The sequence below is a fragment of the Dendropsophus ebraccatus genome, chromosome 9 (genome assembly GCF_027789765.1).
Source record: "Dendropsophus ebraccatus isolate aDenEbr1 chromosome 9, aDenEbr1.pat, whole genome shotgun sequence".
NCBI classification, from domain to species: Eukaryota; Metazoa; Chordata; class Amphibia; order Anura; family Hylidae; genus Dendropsophus; species Dendropsophus ebraccatus.
In genome coordinates, this window is record NC_091462.1 from 23,797,389 (window position 1) to 23,816,421 (window position 19,033).

The 19,033-nt window shown below is 42.9% G+C and overlaps 1 protein-coding gene across 3 annotated transcripts in view; it reads left to right on the forward strand.

Moving 5' to 3' along the window:
• Window positions 1-19,033, forward strand: part of GPD2 (glycerol-3-phosphate dehydrogenase 2) — a 122,395-nt gene that overhangs the window by 24,204 nt on the left and 79,158 nt on the right. For all 3 annotated transcript variants that reach the window (XM_069982722.1, XM_069982723.1, XM_069982725.1), the window contains exons 3-4: window positions 6,880-7,051; window positions 7,611-7,735. In XM_069982722.1, coding sequence (XP_069838823.1) covers window positions 6,880-7,051; window positions 7,611-7,735 — 297 coding nt within the window. The remainder of the gene's footprint in view (window positions 1-6,879; window positions 7,052-7,610; window positions 7,736-19,033) is intronic.

Genomic DNA, 19,033 nt, shown 5'->3' on the forward strand with positions numbered 1-19,033 from the left:
TTTCACTTTACACCATGTTTGATAAATCTCCCTCCATGGTCTACCAAACTCAGTCTGGTGGTCTGCAGTGATGGGCTCAATGTTTGCGAGGTGTTCTGTACTTTGTATTGGTATTTTGTACTTTTTTTGTATCCCTTTTTTTTATCCATGTTCTCGGGAAGGTGACATGACTAGAGATGAGCGAACCTCCAGCATGCTCGAGTCGATCCGATCCCGAACTTTCGGCATTTGATTAGCGGGGGCGGCTGAAGTTGGATAAAGCCCTAAGGCTATGTGGAAATCATGGATATAGTCATTGCCTGTATCCAGGTTTTCCAGACAACCTTAGAGCTTTATCCAACTTCAGCAGCCCCAGCTAATCAAATGCCGAACATTCGGGATCGGATCGACTCGAACCCGAACCCGGTTCGCTCATCTCTAGACATGACCCAAAAAAAATAAATTCAATTCACCACCCGCTCTTTAACCCCTTAAATGCTGTGGTCTCTGCTGTCCACGGCATCTAAGGGGTTAAACAGCCATTTTTGGAGTCAGCTATAATACACAGTTGTAATCCTGCGTGTACACATAACTTTGGTTTCCATATGACAAAGCCGGGCAAACAATCTAGGCAAGAAGGGGGCGCCGCTCCATTCTGAGACCAGAGCTTTTTCCGCCCCGCGTGATGTTCCTTTAATTAAAGTGAAATCGTCGGCGTCGGCTTTGAATGTAGGCGGCATTGAGCGGCTGAGCACGTCTTTGTCATCGTCCGTTATTGATTGGGCCGGCTCTTTGATGCGGCATTGTATTCTCCCTTTCTTATTAATTGTATTGATCTAAATAATTGCGAGGAAGGGAAATACACTTATTTCATCACAGGAAGTGCCACTTGGATTAGAATATCAAGAATAGCCGGCTATAATGAAGTAGTTTGTTTTAATCAAATGACAGAAGTTGTGCGGGGAAAGTCATACTGGGATTTACTCCGACTAATGCTGCGATAAGTGGTTTTACTATTGCGGATGATTAAGTTCTTTTAATTAGGTGTTCTAATTGGCTAATCTGCCATGTTGGTTCATCAGTGAAAAGACTTTTTGTTGAGTTTTACAAGGTGCTTAAATGTGGATAAGAAAAAATGAAGCACTTCAATTATTTCTTATTCCTGAATGTATTCTTAGCAATTATGTTTTCATATGTGGATGAAATCGGGTCCTTGTGCAGATTCTTCAAGGAACCTTTCAAGCGTGCTCGGTTTTGTTGTCACATCTTAGCGTGCCGATGAAAATCCCTCTGTATAAGTGATTTAATCTGCCGTGATTTGCAGGGAAGGAGATTGAATCAGGCACAATTACGTTAAAGAGACACTCTGCGGATTCGGCCTCTATCCCTTTAATTCCTTTCCTTGTCCTTCTACCTTAGTGCAGATAGGTGAGGGCTACTCGGTGACTGTGGTCATGTGACATCACAAAGTAAACAGGAGCTGCAGTGACACAACACGACCACTACACAATGAATGGAGCTCTCTACCCCTCCTGTCCTCCTTCACTGTGTAGTGCTGGTGCCCGGCAGCTGATCAGGTGCCATCTTTAGTGTTGTAGGAGCATGCTGTATCAAACATGGTGCTCGATTGAGCATTGGGGTTGTCGATCAAGCATTGAGGTGCTTGATCAATCACTATGCTCAATCCGCCGGGTCCCGCTTCTTGAGGCGGTCGGGTGACTGAGATACAGTATCAGCGCCTGAAGCCCGGCGCACGTGCTCCTCAGATGAGTCCAACGCTCTGTCATTCTCTATGAGCGTTGGACTCATCTGAGGAGCGCGCGCTGGGCTTCGGGCGCTGATATCTCCCGACCGGCTCAAGAAGCGGGACCCGGGGGGATTAGGTGAGTATAGGGTGCTCCAGCGGGGGGCCGGGAGCCTGTCACCCCAGCACGGGGGGTGACAGGTTCCCTTTAAATGCTTGAGTCTCCCATTGATTTTAATGGGTTTTGTTACTCGAGTTGAGCACTTAATGGGGTTGTTCAGCAAAAAAAAAAAATTATTATTTCAAATCAACTGGTGCCACAAAATGCCATGTCATTTACTGCTCAAGTCTTCCAGTACTTATCAGCTACTGTATGTCCTGCAAGAAGTGGTGTATTCTTTCCAGTCTGACACAGTGCTCTCTGCTGCCACCTCTGTCCGTGTCAGGAAATCCCTATAGAAAACCTCTCTACACTGAAAAGAATACACCACTTCCTGCAGGACATAAAGCAGCTGATAAGTACTGGAAGACTCAAGAGTTTCTAATAGAAGTTAATTACAAATCTCTTGCACTTTTGAAAACCAGTTGATTTGAAAGAATTTTTTTTTCTGAACTACCCCTGCTTGACTCGAGTAACAAACTCGGTTGGGAAGAATAAAAGTTTAGTCAAAATTGATTTTTATTTTTTTCCTTAAAGTTTTCCTGTCACTTTAAAAATCTTTTACATTACACACAGACATGAAAAATGTTTTAACCAGCTGGGCTCTTAGTGTTCAGACCCCCACTGATTATGAGATGGAGCAGGGAGAAGTGCAGCTAAGCTTTTCTCTCTCTGTTCGCTGCCCTTTCCATCTCACTCCAGAAACAAAAATTCATACTTACCTAGCTCCAGTACCCCAATGCTCCTCCTCAGCTACCTGCTCAGCAGTGTCCGATCCACTGGTCTTCATCTTCTTCCGGTCACTGGCTGCAGCAATGTCTCTTCTAAGCCAATGATAGGCTAAGGTGACAGCTCCTGCTCCTGAGTAGAGATGATGATGCAGAACATGAACAGCGTGGATCATGGCTAAATAAGTATGTAATTTTTTTCCCACTCTCTATCCCCTCAACATACATCATTTTTTTTCACACACGGACTTCAATTCCCCTTTAATTTAAAGGGCTACACCAGGCAAGATATGCCTGAGCATGGTTTGTGTAAAAATAATAAAGCATACTTACCTCCCTGGCTCCCACACCACTGCTATCTTACTGCTCCATCCTGCTATCTTACTGCTCCACCAAACAGCAACTGCAATGGTGTCCCGCCTCAACGGACTAAATAAAAACAAACAAAAACTTGAAAAACTCAACAGAAAACAACATTCTATGTGGTTGACAATGAAGAACATGGACATGAAGTGTCTGATAGAGGAATGTGGACATGAAGTCACTGATAGGGGAATGTGGACATGAAGTCACTGATAGGGGAATGTGGACATGAAGTCACTGATAGGGGAATGTGGACATGAAGTGACTGATAGGGGAATGTGGACAGGAAGTCACTGATAGGGGAATGTGGACATGAAGTGACTGATAGGGGACTTCCTTAGTCACCTTGCATAAATCTTCACGTCCCCGTGCCAACCCTTACCGTCCGTACGCGCCAATCGCGGTAGTCGCTACCTCCTGCTTCTTTCCCAGCACCGCCTTGCCTTTTTGCCTACGGTACACCATGAGTAATGTTAATTGCATTTAATATTTTAGATTAAGCGTGATTTACACGGCGCTCCTTTATCCCGGGTGTTTAGACTGAACTAATTTTTACGACGAGAAAATAATTTCCATATTAAAACGCAATGAATAAAACAGAGTTCTTGAATAAAGTAGGGACCGCCTCAATGCTAATAAATAAATTTCAATAAAATAGCTACATATATTAACTCTTCCATTAGCCGGGATCTCACCGCGCCTCCGAGAATGAAAGCAGTTGGCGTTTAAGAGAGTAATTTGCATGAAATTCAGCGCTACACTCAAATTAATACTGGTGGTGATTACAGGACAACCTGCTTGTTAATTGCCTGTAGTCTTTAAATATGCACTTCTATCCGAAATAGACACTAATTATTAGATCTTGTTTGCTGTTACACCATAAGTTGCAAATGTCTAGGAAGGCTGGGAAAAAATTTGCAATTCTAATGGGGCCCGAGCACGGGGAAAATTGATCTAATCATTTAAAATGAGGGTTGCATGCGAAATGAATAAAATGTTTCCCTGAGATTAGGAAATCTTTAATGTGGGGTTATCAAACATTTGCTTTCATAAGTTCACTTTTGTAGATTTAAGGCTTTTGACTGGGAAGCGGTGAATTCATTAAAAGGTAATTGTGCCAGTTTAGGGGGAGGGGGAAAAATAAGATAAATAAATAAATAAATAATGATAAATGATTAGCAAGGATTTTTGGGGAAATTTTTGTACATTTTTTTTTATTTTGTAGCAAAATGACTAAAGCTCGTATTGCATGAAATGTTGAGTCATTGAGTTTTTAGGTTAAACATATGTTTAAGAAGGTTTGGTTATGTTTTTTTTTTTTTTTCAAATTTTTCATTTTACTACACTAGGCTTAAAGGGGTATTCCACTTAAAAATAACTTTTGATATGTTGCTGCCCATGGTGAGAGACTAACAATTCATTCCATACTTGTTATTATCTATTCAGTTGTTCAGTCTCCTTCTCCCAGTTCTGAGCTGTGTGTAAGCCTTTGTCTCTGTCTCCCCCTCCCTTCTGAGACAGCTCATGTAAATAAGTGCCTGGCTATGCAACATTGTAGCTTCTTTGTAATGCTGGGATGGTTAATCACAGTGAGTTAATTAGCAACTTGACATGAGAATACCCCCCTCCCCCCACCTCCAGCATTACAAAGAAGCTACAAAGTTGCAGATAAAGCCTACCAGGGACTTTTTTACATCATGTGTCTCAGAAGGGTGGGGGGAGGCGGAAAGAAAAGCTCACACACAGATTTTTGTGTTTTCAGTGGAAAGCAGCAGCTGAGAACTGGGGTAAGGAGTATGGATAATAACAAGTATGGAATGAATTGTTAGTCTCACCATGGACAGCAACATATCAAAGTTTATGTTTGAGTGGAATACCCCTTAAAAACTAAACTGAGATTTCCTGTTCTGTACAGCTAATTTGCCGTCAGTCTCCTCTTTATATTTAGGGACAGGAGTACAGTGACTGGTGAGAGGAGACACCAGTATATAGATACCAGAAAGGAGTACAGTGACAGGTGACACCAGCATATAGATAACACACACAGGAGTATAGTGACAGATGACACAAGTATATAGATAACACAAACAGGAGGACAGTGACAGGTGACACCAGTATATAGATAGCACAGACAGGAGTACAGTGATATCAGTATATAGATAACACAGACAGGAGTAAAGTGACAGATGACACCAGTATATAGATAACACAGACAGTAGTACAGTGATGGGTGACACCAGTATATAGATAACACAGACAGGAGTACAGTGACAGGTGACACCAGTATATAGATAACAGACAGGAAGACAGTGACAGATGACACCAGTATAAAGATAACACAGATAGGAGTACAGTGACAGATGACACCAGTATATAGATAACACAGACAGGAGTACAGTGACAGGTGACACCAGTATATAGATAACACAGACAGGAGTACAGTGACAGGTGACACCAGTATATAGATAACACAGACAGGAGGACACTGACAGTTGACACCAGTATATAGATGACACAGACAGGAGGACACTGACAGGTGACACCAGTATATACAGGACACAGACAGGAGCACAGTGACAGATGACACCAGTATATAGATAACACAGATTGGAGTACAGTGACAGGTGACACCAGTATATAGATAATACAGACAGGAGTACAGTGACAGGTTACACCAGTATATAGATAACACAGACAGGAGCACAGTGACAGGTGACACCAGTATATAGATAATACACACAGGAGTACATTGACAGGTGACACCAGTATATAGATAACAGTCATACTCACAATAGTTGTTACTCATAACTGCTGTATCTCCTCATGCCTCCAATTCCATATTTAAAATCATTCTGTCGGATTCTTTGTGAATCCAACAAAAATACAACTATGTCAGACTCTGTATGTGAAGACACTTTTAGGCAGGTTGATGCTGGGGGGGGGGGGGGGGGCGGAGATAATTGGCCCTAATCCCTATGACTCCCTTAATGTTGTAGAATTTCTTGAACTTATAGATTTTCTTTAAACATACTTGTTTTTTTTTTCTATTTTAAGCTAATTAAATATGTAAAAAAACAACAACAACAACAAAAAAAACACGGAGTTGAGAACGTCATTCTTACCAAACTATTCCTAAGTCAGGTTGGTGAAATAGAGAGATAGACTCCTTAGTGTAGAGCTGGAGCTAAAACTGCTTGGTGTCAATATTTTTATGCATTTTTTTTTTACTATTGCTTTTTCCATCTGGCTCTCGTCAGTCCTTCAGCTATTCTATCTTTCTGTTTTTATTTCCTCTCGGCTTTTCCCATGACTTGTATGGATCAGACAGTAAGGGGTCAGTTTAGGCTCAAGCAGAGGTAGGACGTCCGCATCATGTCATCTGTCAGGCAGAGGGCAGGGGATAGTGGGCGCAGGTGACTAGAGGTCAGCCCAGTCCCTCTACTTGCCTTAGGGTCAGGAGTCAGGGCTGGAGGAGTCAGTGTCATTGTGCTTTAAAGAAAAACTATATCCTGACTAGATCCCCTGTGAACATGTGTTGCTCGGGACTAGTTAACCCTTTGCTGCCCATGTCTAACATCATTGGAAAAATTAGAATACAAATAAATAAGAATTTCCACCTAAATTTGGGCAAATATTAATAAATCTGAAGAGATTTTTTAATTTTTCTTCCATTTCCCCCCCCCCCATTTTTCCATCTTATAAAATTGCATTTTCATATTTCTGGTTGTGGTATTAAAGGGGACCTGCATTACTTTCATGTTGCTGGAATCGTGAATTTTTGGGTAAGATTCTCCCCAAAGACGATAGACAGGATAAACCCCAGTCTTAGTTATTTGTACATTGCATACAGTTATTGATCTCGTGTGGAATTCCGTTATTTTATTGGACGTTTTATGCATTTTCAGGCCAATCTCACCCATGTTCAAGCTGCCGAGCTGATCAGAACCACCAGTCAAAATGACCTACCATCTAGGGAGGCCCAACTCCTCACCCTGGAAAACACAAAGGAGTTTGATGTCCTGGTCATCGGCGGAGGAGCCACTGGTTGTGGATGTGCTTTGGACGCTGTCACTAGAGGTATGGAACGTACAAGAGAGTATAGAGAACCTGGGACACCTTATAGACATCATTAGTTAAAGGGTACTCTGGAGTTAAAAAAACAACCTGTTTTCAAATCAACTGATGCCAGGAACATATATAGATTGTGAATGGCTGTTGTTTAAAAATCTCAACCCCTCCAGTACTTATCAGCTGTTGTATGCCCTGCCGGAACTAATGTATTATTTTCCTACTGACACAGCGCTCTCTGCTGCCACCTCTGTCCATGTCAGGAACTGTCCAGAGCAGGAGAGGTTTTCTATGGGGATTTGGTACTCTGGACAGTTCCTGACATGGACAGAGGTGGCAGCAGAGAGCACTGTGTCACACTAAATGTTGAAGAACCATTTTTGGGGGCTTCCCCCTGGAAGCCCCCACAGAATGTGCTGTTTTGCAACAACTGGAGAGACCCCTGTTGGGGAACACTGTCCTAGAGACATGGCATGGATCCTATTATTTAGAATAGGGAGAAGAGATATTTTAGGAATAAGTCTGTATTACATGGCTTTGTATAATCTTGGACTCTTCTGAATAACAGGACTTAAAACTGCCCTGGTGGAGAGAGACGACTTTTCTTCGGGGACCAGCAGCAGAAGCACCAAGCTGATCCATGGCGGGGTCCGCTATCTCCAGAAAGCCATCATGAAGCTGGATGTGGAGCAGGTAACTTTCCCGCTCAGTGTTGGACGATCACGTATGGGAGATGTCTCATTAACAGGATATTGATCCCAGAATCTAATAATTTGCTATTCTGTGTAATAAATAGGTGACTGGGAGCATTGTTCCATTGACATTTATAGATGATGTTTCATTTCACTTTGACCAAACAAACCATACAGGAGACCCCGGGCGTGCTAAAAATGCAGATATGCAAAGAAATGTTCTCCCTGCTGATTGATTTCCAGATAGATTTGGTTTTTACTTTGAACATAAAGCACCTGGAAAACTGCAAACTTTACAGGTATAAGACTGCATATTAGTTTTTTCTACATTATTTAAAGTGAATGTTCCATCAGGTACATCACTTTAAGTTTTTTATATGAATAGACCAGCGCGGTCCTTTTTTTTAAAACCGTGGCCCGGTTCCTGCGCATGGCGTTGGTCTATTCCTGGGCATCGGCCCTGCCTGAAGCCCTGGAGGGGGGCCCACTGGCCCCTAGTGTGATGAAACCCCCTCCCCATTACAATCATTCGAGGGGGTTTCGTCACACTGGGGGCAGGCGGGCCCATCTCCAGTTCTTCAGGCCGGGTCTATGCCCAGGAAAAGGACCGCGCCGGTGCTGATCTATTCATATAAATTCATATTCATAGCGTAAAGTGATATACCTGATGGAACATTCGCTCTAAGTTTGGACTGATTACTGAGACTCTCCACAATTATAAGAGTAGAGGGCCACCAAGTCATTATTCTCAGTGCTGAAGTGTCCACTCTCTATTAAAGAGGAGCTGTGACCACCCCCACCCCCCAAACAGCCAATGGTGCCCCGACCACCCATCATTTTACAGTTTTTTTGTGTTCTCCCATTGAAAAGATATCTGGGTTTATAGTTTGTCTGACAATTCAGTTAATTGTCAGATGGTGGTGAACCTAATTATTTATGGGAGTAACTGATGATGGGCGAGGGGTATGAATATTTTACATTCTGGTATGAGTATGCCGAATACACCCCCGCGACTGTATAATCACACCCATCACCTGATAGTCACTCTCATTATTAAATTTAAAGGGGAACTATCGGGAGGTTAGACAAATCTAACCTGGTGATATCTCCTTATTGCATACAGGGCGTTGAGGGTGAAGCCAGACCACTGCTTTTAGAGCAGAGTGGTGGTCTGTGACCTTGACAATGGGATGAAACGGGACCCTATTACCTCCTGACTGTATGACCCTGACATTGAGCCATGCATTGAAGTTTGTCTGAAAAGTAGGAGACATTTTGACAGAAACGTGGCTTTACATTCTTCCTCCTTTGCAATGTGTAGACGCAGTCCTGTAGGTTTATGGAAAGATCCTTCTACTCTATTTCTTTTTCCCTGAAACAGGACAACCCCAGTCCTTGTGCTGTGTCTGCTATTGCAGCTCCTGCCTATTCAAGAGAATTACTTAAGCTGTAATACCAGACACAGCCTGAATGCAGAAGTGGCACTGTACTGTTTTTAGGTACTGCTCAATACCCACCCTTAGGAGGTAGAAAATGAATGGTATGAAACCGCTCATCCTGTCTGCAGTCACACATGACTGAACCAAAGAAGACTACAACAAATAACTAGACGCCTGCTTGTAAAAAGTAGATTGTTGTAAAGTACTTACATGCCAGGATGTCCGGGCCAAATTAATGCAATGTTCCTCCCCGCCTTCTAAGAGCCATAGCGCTTTTTCCGCTTTTCCACCGACAGAGTTGGTTGAGGTGTCATTCTTTGCGCCATGATCTCTAGTTTTTATTATCATATTCGTGTAACAGGAAAATTTTGATCGCGTTTTATAAAAAAAATTTCTGATATATAATTTTTTAAAATTATATATCAGAAAAAAAAAATTATCAGCACCCTGGTGTTTTTTTTTTCTTTTTTCGTTTACGACGTTCACTGTGCAGGAACAATAATGTAATATTTTAATAGATTGGACAATTCCGCACGCTACAATATATAATATGTTTATTTATGTATTTTTAAAAATATATATTTTTATAATGGGCAAGGAGGTATTTTAAACTTTTATGGGGGGGTATAAGGTTTTTTTTTAATACGTTTAAAAACTTTTTACTAAACTTTTTTTTTTTTTACAATTTTTTTCACTGTAAATCATGCAATCATAGCATAGCATAGATCAGTGTTGTCGGCGATGTATGCATAGAGCCTGCCTGAGAGCAGACTCTACACACAGAAGTGACAGGACGGAGGTAAGCGTGTTACCCCCGCCCATCAGTACATGCGATCGGGACCCCCGCAACAGGACCTTCTCCTGTCACTAAGTACCTTAAACACCACAATCGCTATTGATCGCCGCGTTTAAGAGGATATTGAGAGGCAGCTGCGATCCCGCAGCTGCCTCTAATTATCCTCTGCTCCCCGGACACTGATGTGTGTAGGAACGCTCTCACTGCAGCGGTCCCGCACACATCTACAGCCCCCTCAGTCAGGAACGTGCATATACGTTCCTGCTGCACTTGGTATGTGTCGTAAATACAGAGAGTGCCCCAGATCCTCATGCTATGTACACTAGTACTAAACATAAATTTGCCAACAACTATGAAGATCTAAATTAAAACGTAACTTTTAATTATATTTTTAATAATAAAATGTGCGATAGTGTAATGTTAAAAATATAGATGATGTAACCTATCGCTAATCGTTACTGTTTATGAAGTGTATGTAATAGACTTGATTAGGCTAAATGCCTTAATGTCTATATATTCGGAGGAGCAGTAGTTGACAGCAGTTGTGTGATCACTGTATATCCAAAAAAAACATTATAGGTTACTAAGGGGTCATACGTTTATTGTTGTTTTTATCTTTTCCAAGCTGTTAGGGGTATCTGGGGAACTTGGGTTCCAGGCTCTTTAGATGCCGTACACCCAGCTAAGGAATAGATAAGAACCACTGTATAACAGTAATAGGAGTGGTACCTTCAACACACCGCTATACCAAAGAGAGTGGTTTGATCGCTGATATAGTGTATCACTGCCGTTAATGTAATGCGGCTAAATTAGGTAAGTGATCACTGCTATCACGATTACTGACACTTGGTAATGTTCATATCACGCTACAATAGTGGTTTTCGTCATGCAGAGCGGCCGCCAGTGCCGGGATCGTGCACGACTGTAATCACCGCTATGTAGTATTGGATAGCGATACACCATCATTCTTTAAAAACACAAACACAGACACCCACCACCACCCCTTGGTATGTGTAGCAGGAACGTATATCTATGTATTACTGACGGGAAGGGGTTAAAAACCACTGCAGGCAAGGGGGGGTGCAGGAACATAATAAAAAAGCTTTACGTTCCTGTACCACCCCCGCAGGACCTCAGCGGGACACCGCTGCTGTCACTGACTGGCTGACTGGGAGCTTCCTGTCGTGGCAACACTGGTACCTGGGAGAATCTGGAGCTCGAAGTTGGTCAGTGAGCCTGTGACGCAGTGCTGCCAGGGCACATTGATGGGTAACTTTATTATGTTCCCGCACCCCACTAACCGCAGCAGATTCGCCGGAGTTCCCCTTTAAACCAACAAATAATTTCCCTTAGATCATATTCTGGAATTATTGATCCTTGGGTGAAGTCTTGATAGCTGTCTATCTGTAGATAAGGGAGCGGTATCATGTGTCATGACTAGAGATGAGCGAACCGGGTTCGGGTTCGAGTCGATCAGAACCCGAACGTTCGGCATTTGATTAGCTGGGGCTGCTGAACTTGGATAAAGCTCTAAGGTTGTCTGGAAAACATGGATACAGCCAATAACTATATCCATGTTTTCCACATAGCCTTAGGGCTTTATCCAAGTTCAGCAGCCACCACTAATCAAATGCCGAAAGTTCAGGTTTGGATCGACTCGAACCCGAACCCGGTTCGCTCATCTCTAGTCATGACATTTCCTTTTACAAATTCTTTTCACCAAACTCCTGTACAGCCGCAGGTTTGTGGTGAGGTTGTAGAGATCTTTGCCCTGCGGAGTGTCGGTGGTGTCAGGGGTCACTCGGTTTATTGTGGTCGTCATGTGACGCATCAGAAATCATTTCCTCACTATGATAACCATGATAAAGAGTGAATAAGCTGAACACAAGTCTGTCAGTAAATAAAGGGAATGTGTCATCAGAAAATTACCTATTGTTTAGATCAAGTTTCTGTTAAACATAACTTTTTGGTGATTTCTTTTTTTTAATTTTCCATTTGACTAGTTATATAATAAAATAAGGCTGAAATCTTGCAGTTTATTGTCAACAATAGGTATAAAACTAAAGCTGGCCGAACACCTACATTGGACCATCAGTTATTTTTCCAGAGAGGTAAGCCAGAGCCAGAGATTTCTCGCTGCGGCTTATCTCTCCTGAAACAAAGGGTTCGGCCATCAGTATACTTTGTATGGGGCTCTCCAGACCGTCCACTGACCGATGGAAAACCGTCGATTGACCCCTAACTCCACCTGTCTCATCTGTATGTGGACGTTTGGGAGAGCCCCATACAAGATATGCTGATGGCCAAACCCACCACAACCAGCCGTCAAAAGTCTTAAAGGGGTTATCCAGTGCTCTAAAAACATGTCCGCTTTCTTCCAGAGACAGCACCACTCTTGTCCCCAGATTGGGTGGGGTTTTGTAACTAAGTTCCATTGAAGTGAATGGAGTTTAATTGCAAACCACACCTGAACTGGAGACAAGAGTGGGGCTGTCTCTTGAGGAAAGTGGCTATGTTTTTGTAGCGCTGGATAACCCCTTTAAGTGTATGTGTATGGGGACCTTTAGTTGACACTTTCTGTCCTATCTGTGGTGATAAGAGGAGGCTGCTGTAAAGTGATCTGTACAGAATTACAGTGAGACACTAGTAGATAGATAGCATCAGTATAAAGGGCCTTTTATAAGGGCCGATTATCGACCAGGAGGGTCGCTATAAACACTTTTGTGGCCGATAATCAGCCCCTATAAAAGTGACAGCGATCAGCTGAGGACAGGAAAATACCCTATACCCGGCTATCTGTGCTGTCAGTTTCCATATCCATCTCTCCAGCTCTCTCATACTGCTTTCCTGCTGCCACCTCCAGCGGGGGCAGCAGGAGGGGAGAGAAGGAGAGTGGGATGCTGGATCACACAGCAGCACTTATGGTAAGTATGAACTGCTTGTGTGGTCAAGAAATTGGTCGCACAAATATATACATTTGTGTGCTGTCAGTTTCCATGGCTGCATGAATGATATAACAATTGTTCATGTGGCCTGGGCACTTGTAAAGGCACCGCAAACGAGCCGCCGATCTTTCCCATGTCCCCAATAGCTGCTCCCTATGGAATAACCTTTTGAAAAGGTCACAGAGTACGCTCAGTAATGTTTCAAAATCATCTCAAGGGGACAGACTCTGTCTGTTGTTGTCTGTGTCCATGAGGCTTGCCGTAAAGCATGTCACTAAATGCTGTTAAAAACAGCTGGACTATAGCAATGTACAACAAATTAAATATTAAGAAAGTCATAAAAAAAAACATATAATAAAGAACATGTTTCAGTATCTGACTAATCGGGGGACAGAAAAAAATATAGCTGTGAGGTGGTGCCATTTCTCATTCCATCTTTGTATGGGGACAATGCTTCATGGGGAAGAAGTATGCAAATGAGCTCTTATCAGAAGTTGGACACTGTCTCACTACTGCCATCTATTGGGGTAGTTACTCATTAGTCAGTGTATGCTCTGGGAAAGTTAAAGTAGTTTTACAGGGTGGATGTTGCAGCAGTTCCCCAAATCTCAGCATCCCGGGCTCCTGTGAATGTGAGATACAAGGAATATTAACTGTAGTCACATTACCATTAAAATTAAAAATTTAGGCAATATAGGGGGAGATTTATGAAACATGGTGTAAAGTAGAACTGGCTCAGTTGCCCCTAGCAACCAATCAGATTCTTCTTTTCATCTCTCACAGACTCTTTGGAAAATTAAAGGTGGAATCTGATTGGTTGCTAGGGGCAACTGAGCCACTTTCACTTTACACCATGTTTCATAAATCTCCCCAATACAGTTTAAAGTGCACAGATGTTTTTTTATGTGTATACAGTAAAAATGTGTTTCTTTTCCTCCTCTTATCATTTTTTATAGGGTTTATAGTAAGTTTTCTGTTGCAGATCTCCAGATGCCTGCCGAGATGCAGTTTTGCCTGCATCCTCCCCCTGGGGAAGCTCCCTGCATACTGGTTTAGGCTATGTTCACACTACGTGAACACCCGGCTGTTCCGTGACTTAAGTACCGGCCGGGTGATCTTTCCGGCCGCGGAGCTCTGATGCAGGCACATCAGCGCACGCCCGCATTCAGAGCTTCCCATAGCGCACAGTGAAGCGAGCGGCCGGAGCCACTTGCTTCACTGTGTAAACTAACAGGTCTTTCTGCGGCCGGAAAAAACTGACATGTCAGTTTTTTCCAGCGCCGCATGGGATCCCGGCCAGAGCGTATACGATGTGTGTACGCTCCGGACGGGATCCCATTGAAAATAAGGCTATGTTCTACCCCTCAAAACTACGGCCGTAGTTTTACGTAGTGTGAACATAGCCTTATTATGGAGTTCATAGTATCACTAGTATGGAGTTAACTGGGAGGCACATGTCAGGAAAACTTATCCAGATTTTTTTTTCTCTAGTAAATTATATTTCCAGATTGGGCATAGACACCCTGCAGGATTTTACCTGTAGGGTATCCATTCCGGAAAATAGGTCAGAAAATTCTAGAACCTGTCCTATTTTTGTCTGGAATTCCTTCTGGATGCCCCCATAAAAGTCTATGGGACCGTCCAGGATTACTGATGCTTTTTTTTCCTCATCGGGAAATCCTGAAAAGACTCCTGACGGTTTCCTGGCGGCCGGCCACGTCATCAGCCGCTCAGCCGCGATTGGCTGAGCACAGTTATGCTCAGCCAATCGCGGCTGAGCTTCGGATGACGCTGCAGAGGGCGGCCGGCACTCGGGAAGATCCGCCGGCCTCCCGAAGAAGACGTCACTGCTGAGGATCGGAGACCGTGGACGACACGAGATGCGGTGAGTATAATGCACCACACTTCCGGGTCTAGCGTGGGTGGGGGGAAACACGGGGAAGGGGGCCATTCACAGACATAACATACATTACAAAGTTGTATAACTTTGTAATGTGTGTTATTCTGTGAATAATTTTTTATCGCCGGACAACCCCTTTAATGGCTGGAACACCACATTACCTCCCCCTAGTGGCAACTAAATGTAATCAGAATTTTATTATCTCACTCTGTCATTAGGGAACCCCTAATACGTATAAAGATATACTATATATACACACTAAGTAACAAACTGCACCCAGGTCTAAAAATAATGGTGATAAAAGGCAGAGAATCACTTTAAGGCAGAGGACAAAAACCTCAGATATATTACTCTCTTAATACAAACAGTAAACGGAGTCGGAAACAAGCGATCCTCTAAGTACCGACGCGTTATATCTCAGTGCTCTATTTAATGTCTTCTACTCAACTAAAAGAGGACGGGAAGAAAGCCTCCATGCCAGGGAGCTCGGTGACAAATTGAACCAGGGCCTTCAAGTCTTAAATCTTTATTAAATTGTGGCTAATTGTATTATTGACAGGTAAGCTGACAGCCTTATTGTCCCCTGATGGTATTCATTGGTTCATTTACTACATCTGCAAGGGCGCCAAAGGCTGTGTGTTTTATGAATCAATTTAACCTGGATAGTAATGTTTCTTTCCCTGGGATTGCTGATGGCTAAGATAACACACTCCGATTCACAGGAGTGGACTGGATCGCTGAGAGTGGGGAAACAGATGAGCGCGGTGAAAGCCGCATGGATAAGGGGAAAGAAAACAGATTGTATAGTATCCCCCCCCCCCCCCCGGGCTTCTAGATAAAGATGCCAATCAGTACTCCTCATATTCTGTGTTTTTTATTTTATATATTTATATATAAATATTATCATTATTATTATTTTTTTTGCAAATGTCAATTACCCACCTATAGAAAAGATACTATGAATGTCTTGTCATGTAAAAAACTTCTAACTGTTGATAGTCTCGATGCTGAGATTCTTATTAATCGTTAGAGCCGGGAGAAGCCTGCTACTAAGCTCTTCCCTCCCCGGATCACCACACTCCCCAGCTTGGTGCAGGAGATGGGTTCCATTGTAAGGGTCACGGAACGGACGGTCTTTGAAGAGATCATCCCGGCCGGTACTGCAGTACCAGCCGGATGATCTTTGCAGCCGCATCAGTGCCCGCCTGCATCAGAACTCCCCACTGCACACTATAGAGTGTGCGGCCGAAGCCGCTCTCTCCATAGTGTGCACTGACAGAGTTTTCCGTGGCCGCTATTCAATGAATTGCGGCCACAGAAAATTTACATGTCAGTTGTTTGCGGCTCCGCTAGGGATCCCACTACTATGTGTATACGCTCCGGCCGGGATCCCATAGACAGCAAGGTAACGTATATTTTCGTTATAATCGCGGCCATGGTTTTACAAAAATATACGTTGTGTGAACATAGCCTTACACAGAAATGTTAAGACAGTCACCAACCCGGAAGCCTATTATGATGTCATTAAGATGTGCCTATATATTACTCATGTAGTGTCTGCTCTGTATGCTTGATAAAGGCCCATGTTAGACAATATAGGGCCGAAACGCGTTGCAATAAAAAGTATATGTTTACTATGCCATCTACCTCTGGATGATCCCTGGTTGCACCGCTGTGTGCAAATCTGAATACTCCTGCGCTTATTATACCTGGTGTGGATTCGACTCTTGGTCCTGTAATCGGCTGATTACACATCTGCATTCAGTTGAATGAGAGCTGAGCCGCAGTTACACTTGGTCACCAGTTTACAGTGAATGGCGCCAACTGTTTCCGGCCCCATTCACTGTGTAGTGCGGGCGCCTCACAGCTAATAGACGGGGGTGCCGGTTGTCCTGTGGATAGCCCATGAGTATGTTTTGCCTGAAAAATCCCTTTAAACTGTATTGTGGTATGGGATAATCCTATAATTTGTTATGTAAAGGACGAAATGAGCTTGCTCTCTAGTGCCACGTATTGGAGGTAGCCTCCCTGCAAGTCAGCGTTTGACTCCCTAAAGAGCCATATAATTTGTTATGGCATATCACTAGGATATGCTGTAAGATGATCAGCGGGGGTCCAATCTCTGGGACCCTGGCCAATGTGGAAACAAAGGCACACAAGTCCTTCAGCATTTTTCTAGCACAGCTGTGCTCCCGACCCCCCGCTGGGAAGGGAACGGCGGTACTACTCCATTTGGGTAATTGAAGCCGTGTTGTAGTTCCCTACACAGCGGGTGGCCGCAAGCGTCGCTGTGCTAGAAAAATCAGCAAAGGAGCCTCCGTGCTTCATTGTAAGGATCTAAAAACCTAAACCTATTCTCTATCATGTCTACAGTCATTATGGCTGCTCAAAGATCTTTGTTATGTCATTGTTTGGACCCAGTTTTTACAATGCAAAGACCTTGTGACTGGCACCCATTTGAAATAATGCACTTTCTTCCTAGTGGAGTGCTATGGAATTAGAAAACATTGTGTATATATATATATATATATATATATATATATATATATATATACAGGTGGACAGTATGTATAATAGGGCTATGAAGATTCCACCTTTTATTTTCCAAAGAGTCTGTGAGGAATGAAAGGTGGAATCTAATTGGTTGCTAGGGGCAACTGAGCCAGATTCACTTTACACCATGTTTGATAAATCTCCCCCTTCATAACCCTATTACACATACTGTCCACCTACATTTGGTGTCCTGCAGTCTCTGTCAGCCCTTGTTTTTTCCACCCTTTTGATTCCTACTATAATGTACCTGCACTTACACTCAGCTATACACACTGCTGCTATAATGTGCTTGCACTTACACTCAGCTATAAACACTGCTGCTATAATGTGCCTGCAATTACACTCAGCTATACACACTGCTGCTATAATGTGCCTGCAATTACACTCAGCTATACACACTGCTGCTATAATGTGCCTGCACTCACACTCAGCTATACACACTGCTGCTATAATGTGCCTGCACTCACACTCAGCTATAAACACTGCTGCTATAATGTGCCTGCACTCACACTCAGCTATAAACACTGCTGCTATAATGTGCCTGCACTCACACTCAGCTATACACACTGCTGCTATAATGTGCCTGCACTCACACTCAGCTATAAACACTGCTGCTATAATGTGCCTGCAATTACACTCAGCTATACACACTGCTGTATATAAAAGTTTTGGTCACTGTCCTCCTGCACAGCTCTGTTATTCTCACTTCCTGATTGGTCCATGCTGAAAACACCCCCTTCCCCATTGCTGTCATGTGACCGCACAGACCTATGACAGCAGCCCTGCTTCTTTATTCTAGCCTGTAGTATTACGCTACTGCATTGTGTGAATCTGTAGTTCCATCCTCTATCTACAAACTGCTGCTGTGTTATCAGGTTTATGCACTTACTATACATTATACTCCACATAATATACATTATATTCCACGCTGATTGTTATTATGTACAGTAACTTATAATATCACATATTCAGCTGTTTCTAAATGTTTGTTTCCTCTGTTCTACATGTTATTCAGAATAATAAATCATTATTTTTGGGTTGTGGAACCAATTGTCTGCATATCAGTGATTTCTTATGGGAAAATTTGCTTTAGTTTAGAAGTGGATTTGGATTACAAGCTCAGTCCCGGAACACTGTGTGTGTGTGTGTGTGTATATATATATATATATATATATATATATATATATATATATATAGTGGTGCCTTGGATTACGAGTATCTGGAACCATGCTTGTAATCCAAATCACTCTTAAACCAAAGCAAATTTTCCCATAGGAAATCATTGAATTGCAGAGAGTTGATTCCTCACCTCAAAAATAATGATTTTTTTTATTCTCAGTGACATGTAAAACAAATGAAACAAACATTTAGAAACAGCTAAATATGTGATATAAATTACTGTGCAGTATAGCAGTCAGCATGTGGAGTATAATGTATAGTAAGGGCATAAACCTGATAACACAGCAGCAGTTTGTAGATACAGGATGGAACTGCAGATCCCCATAATGCAGTAGCGTAGTACAACAGGCTAGAATAGAGAAGCAGGGCTGCTGTCAAAGGTCTGTGTGGTCACATGACGGCAATGGGGAAGGGGTGTGTCATGGACCAATCAGGACGTGTGAATCACAGAGCTGTGCAGGAGGACAGTTAGGGAAACTTTTCTATA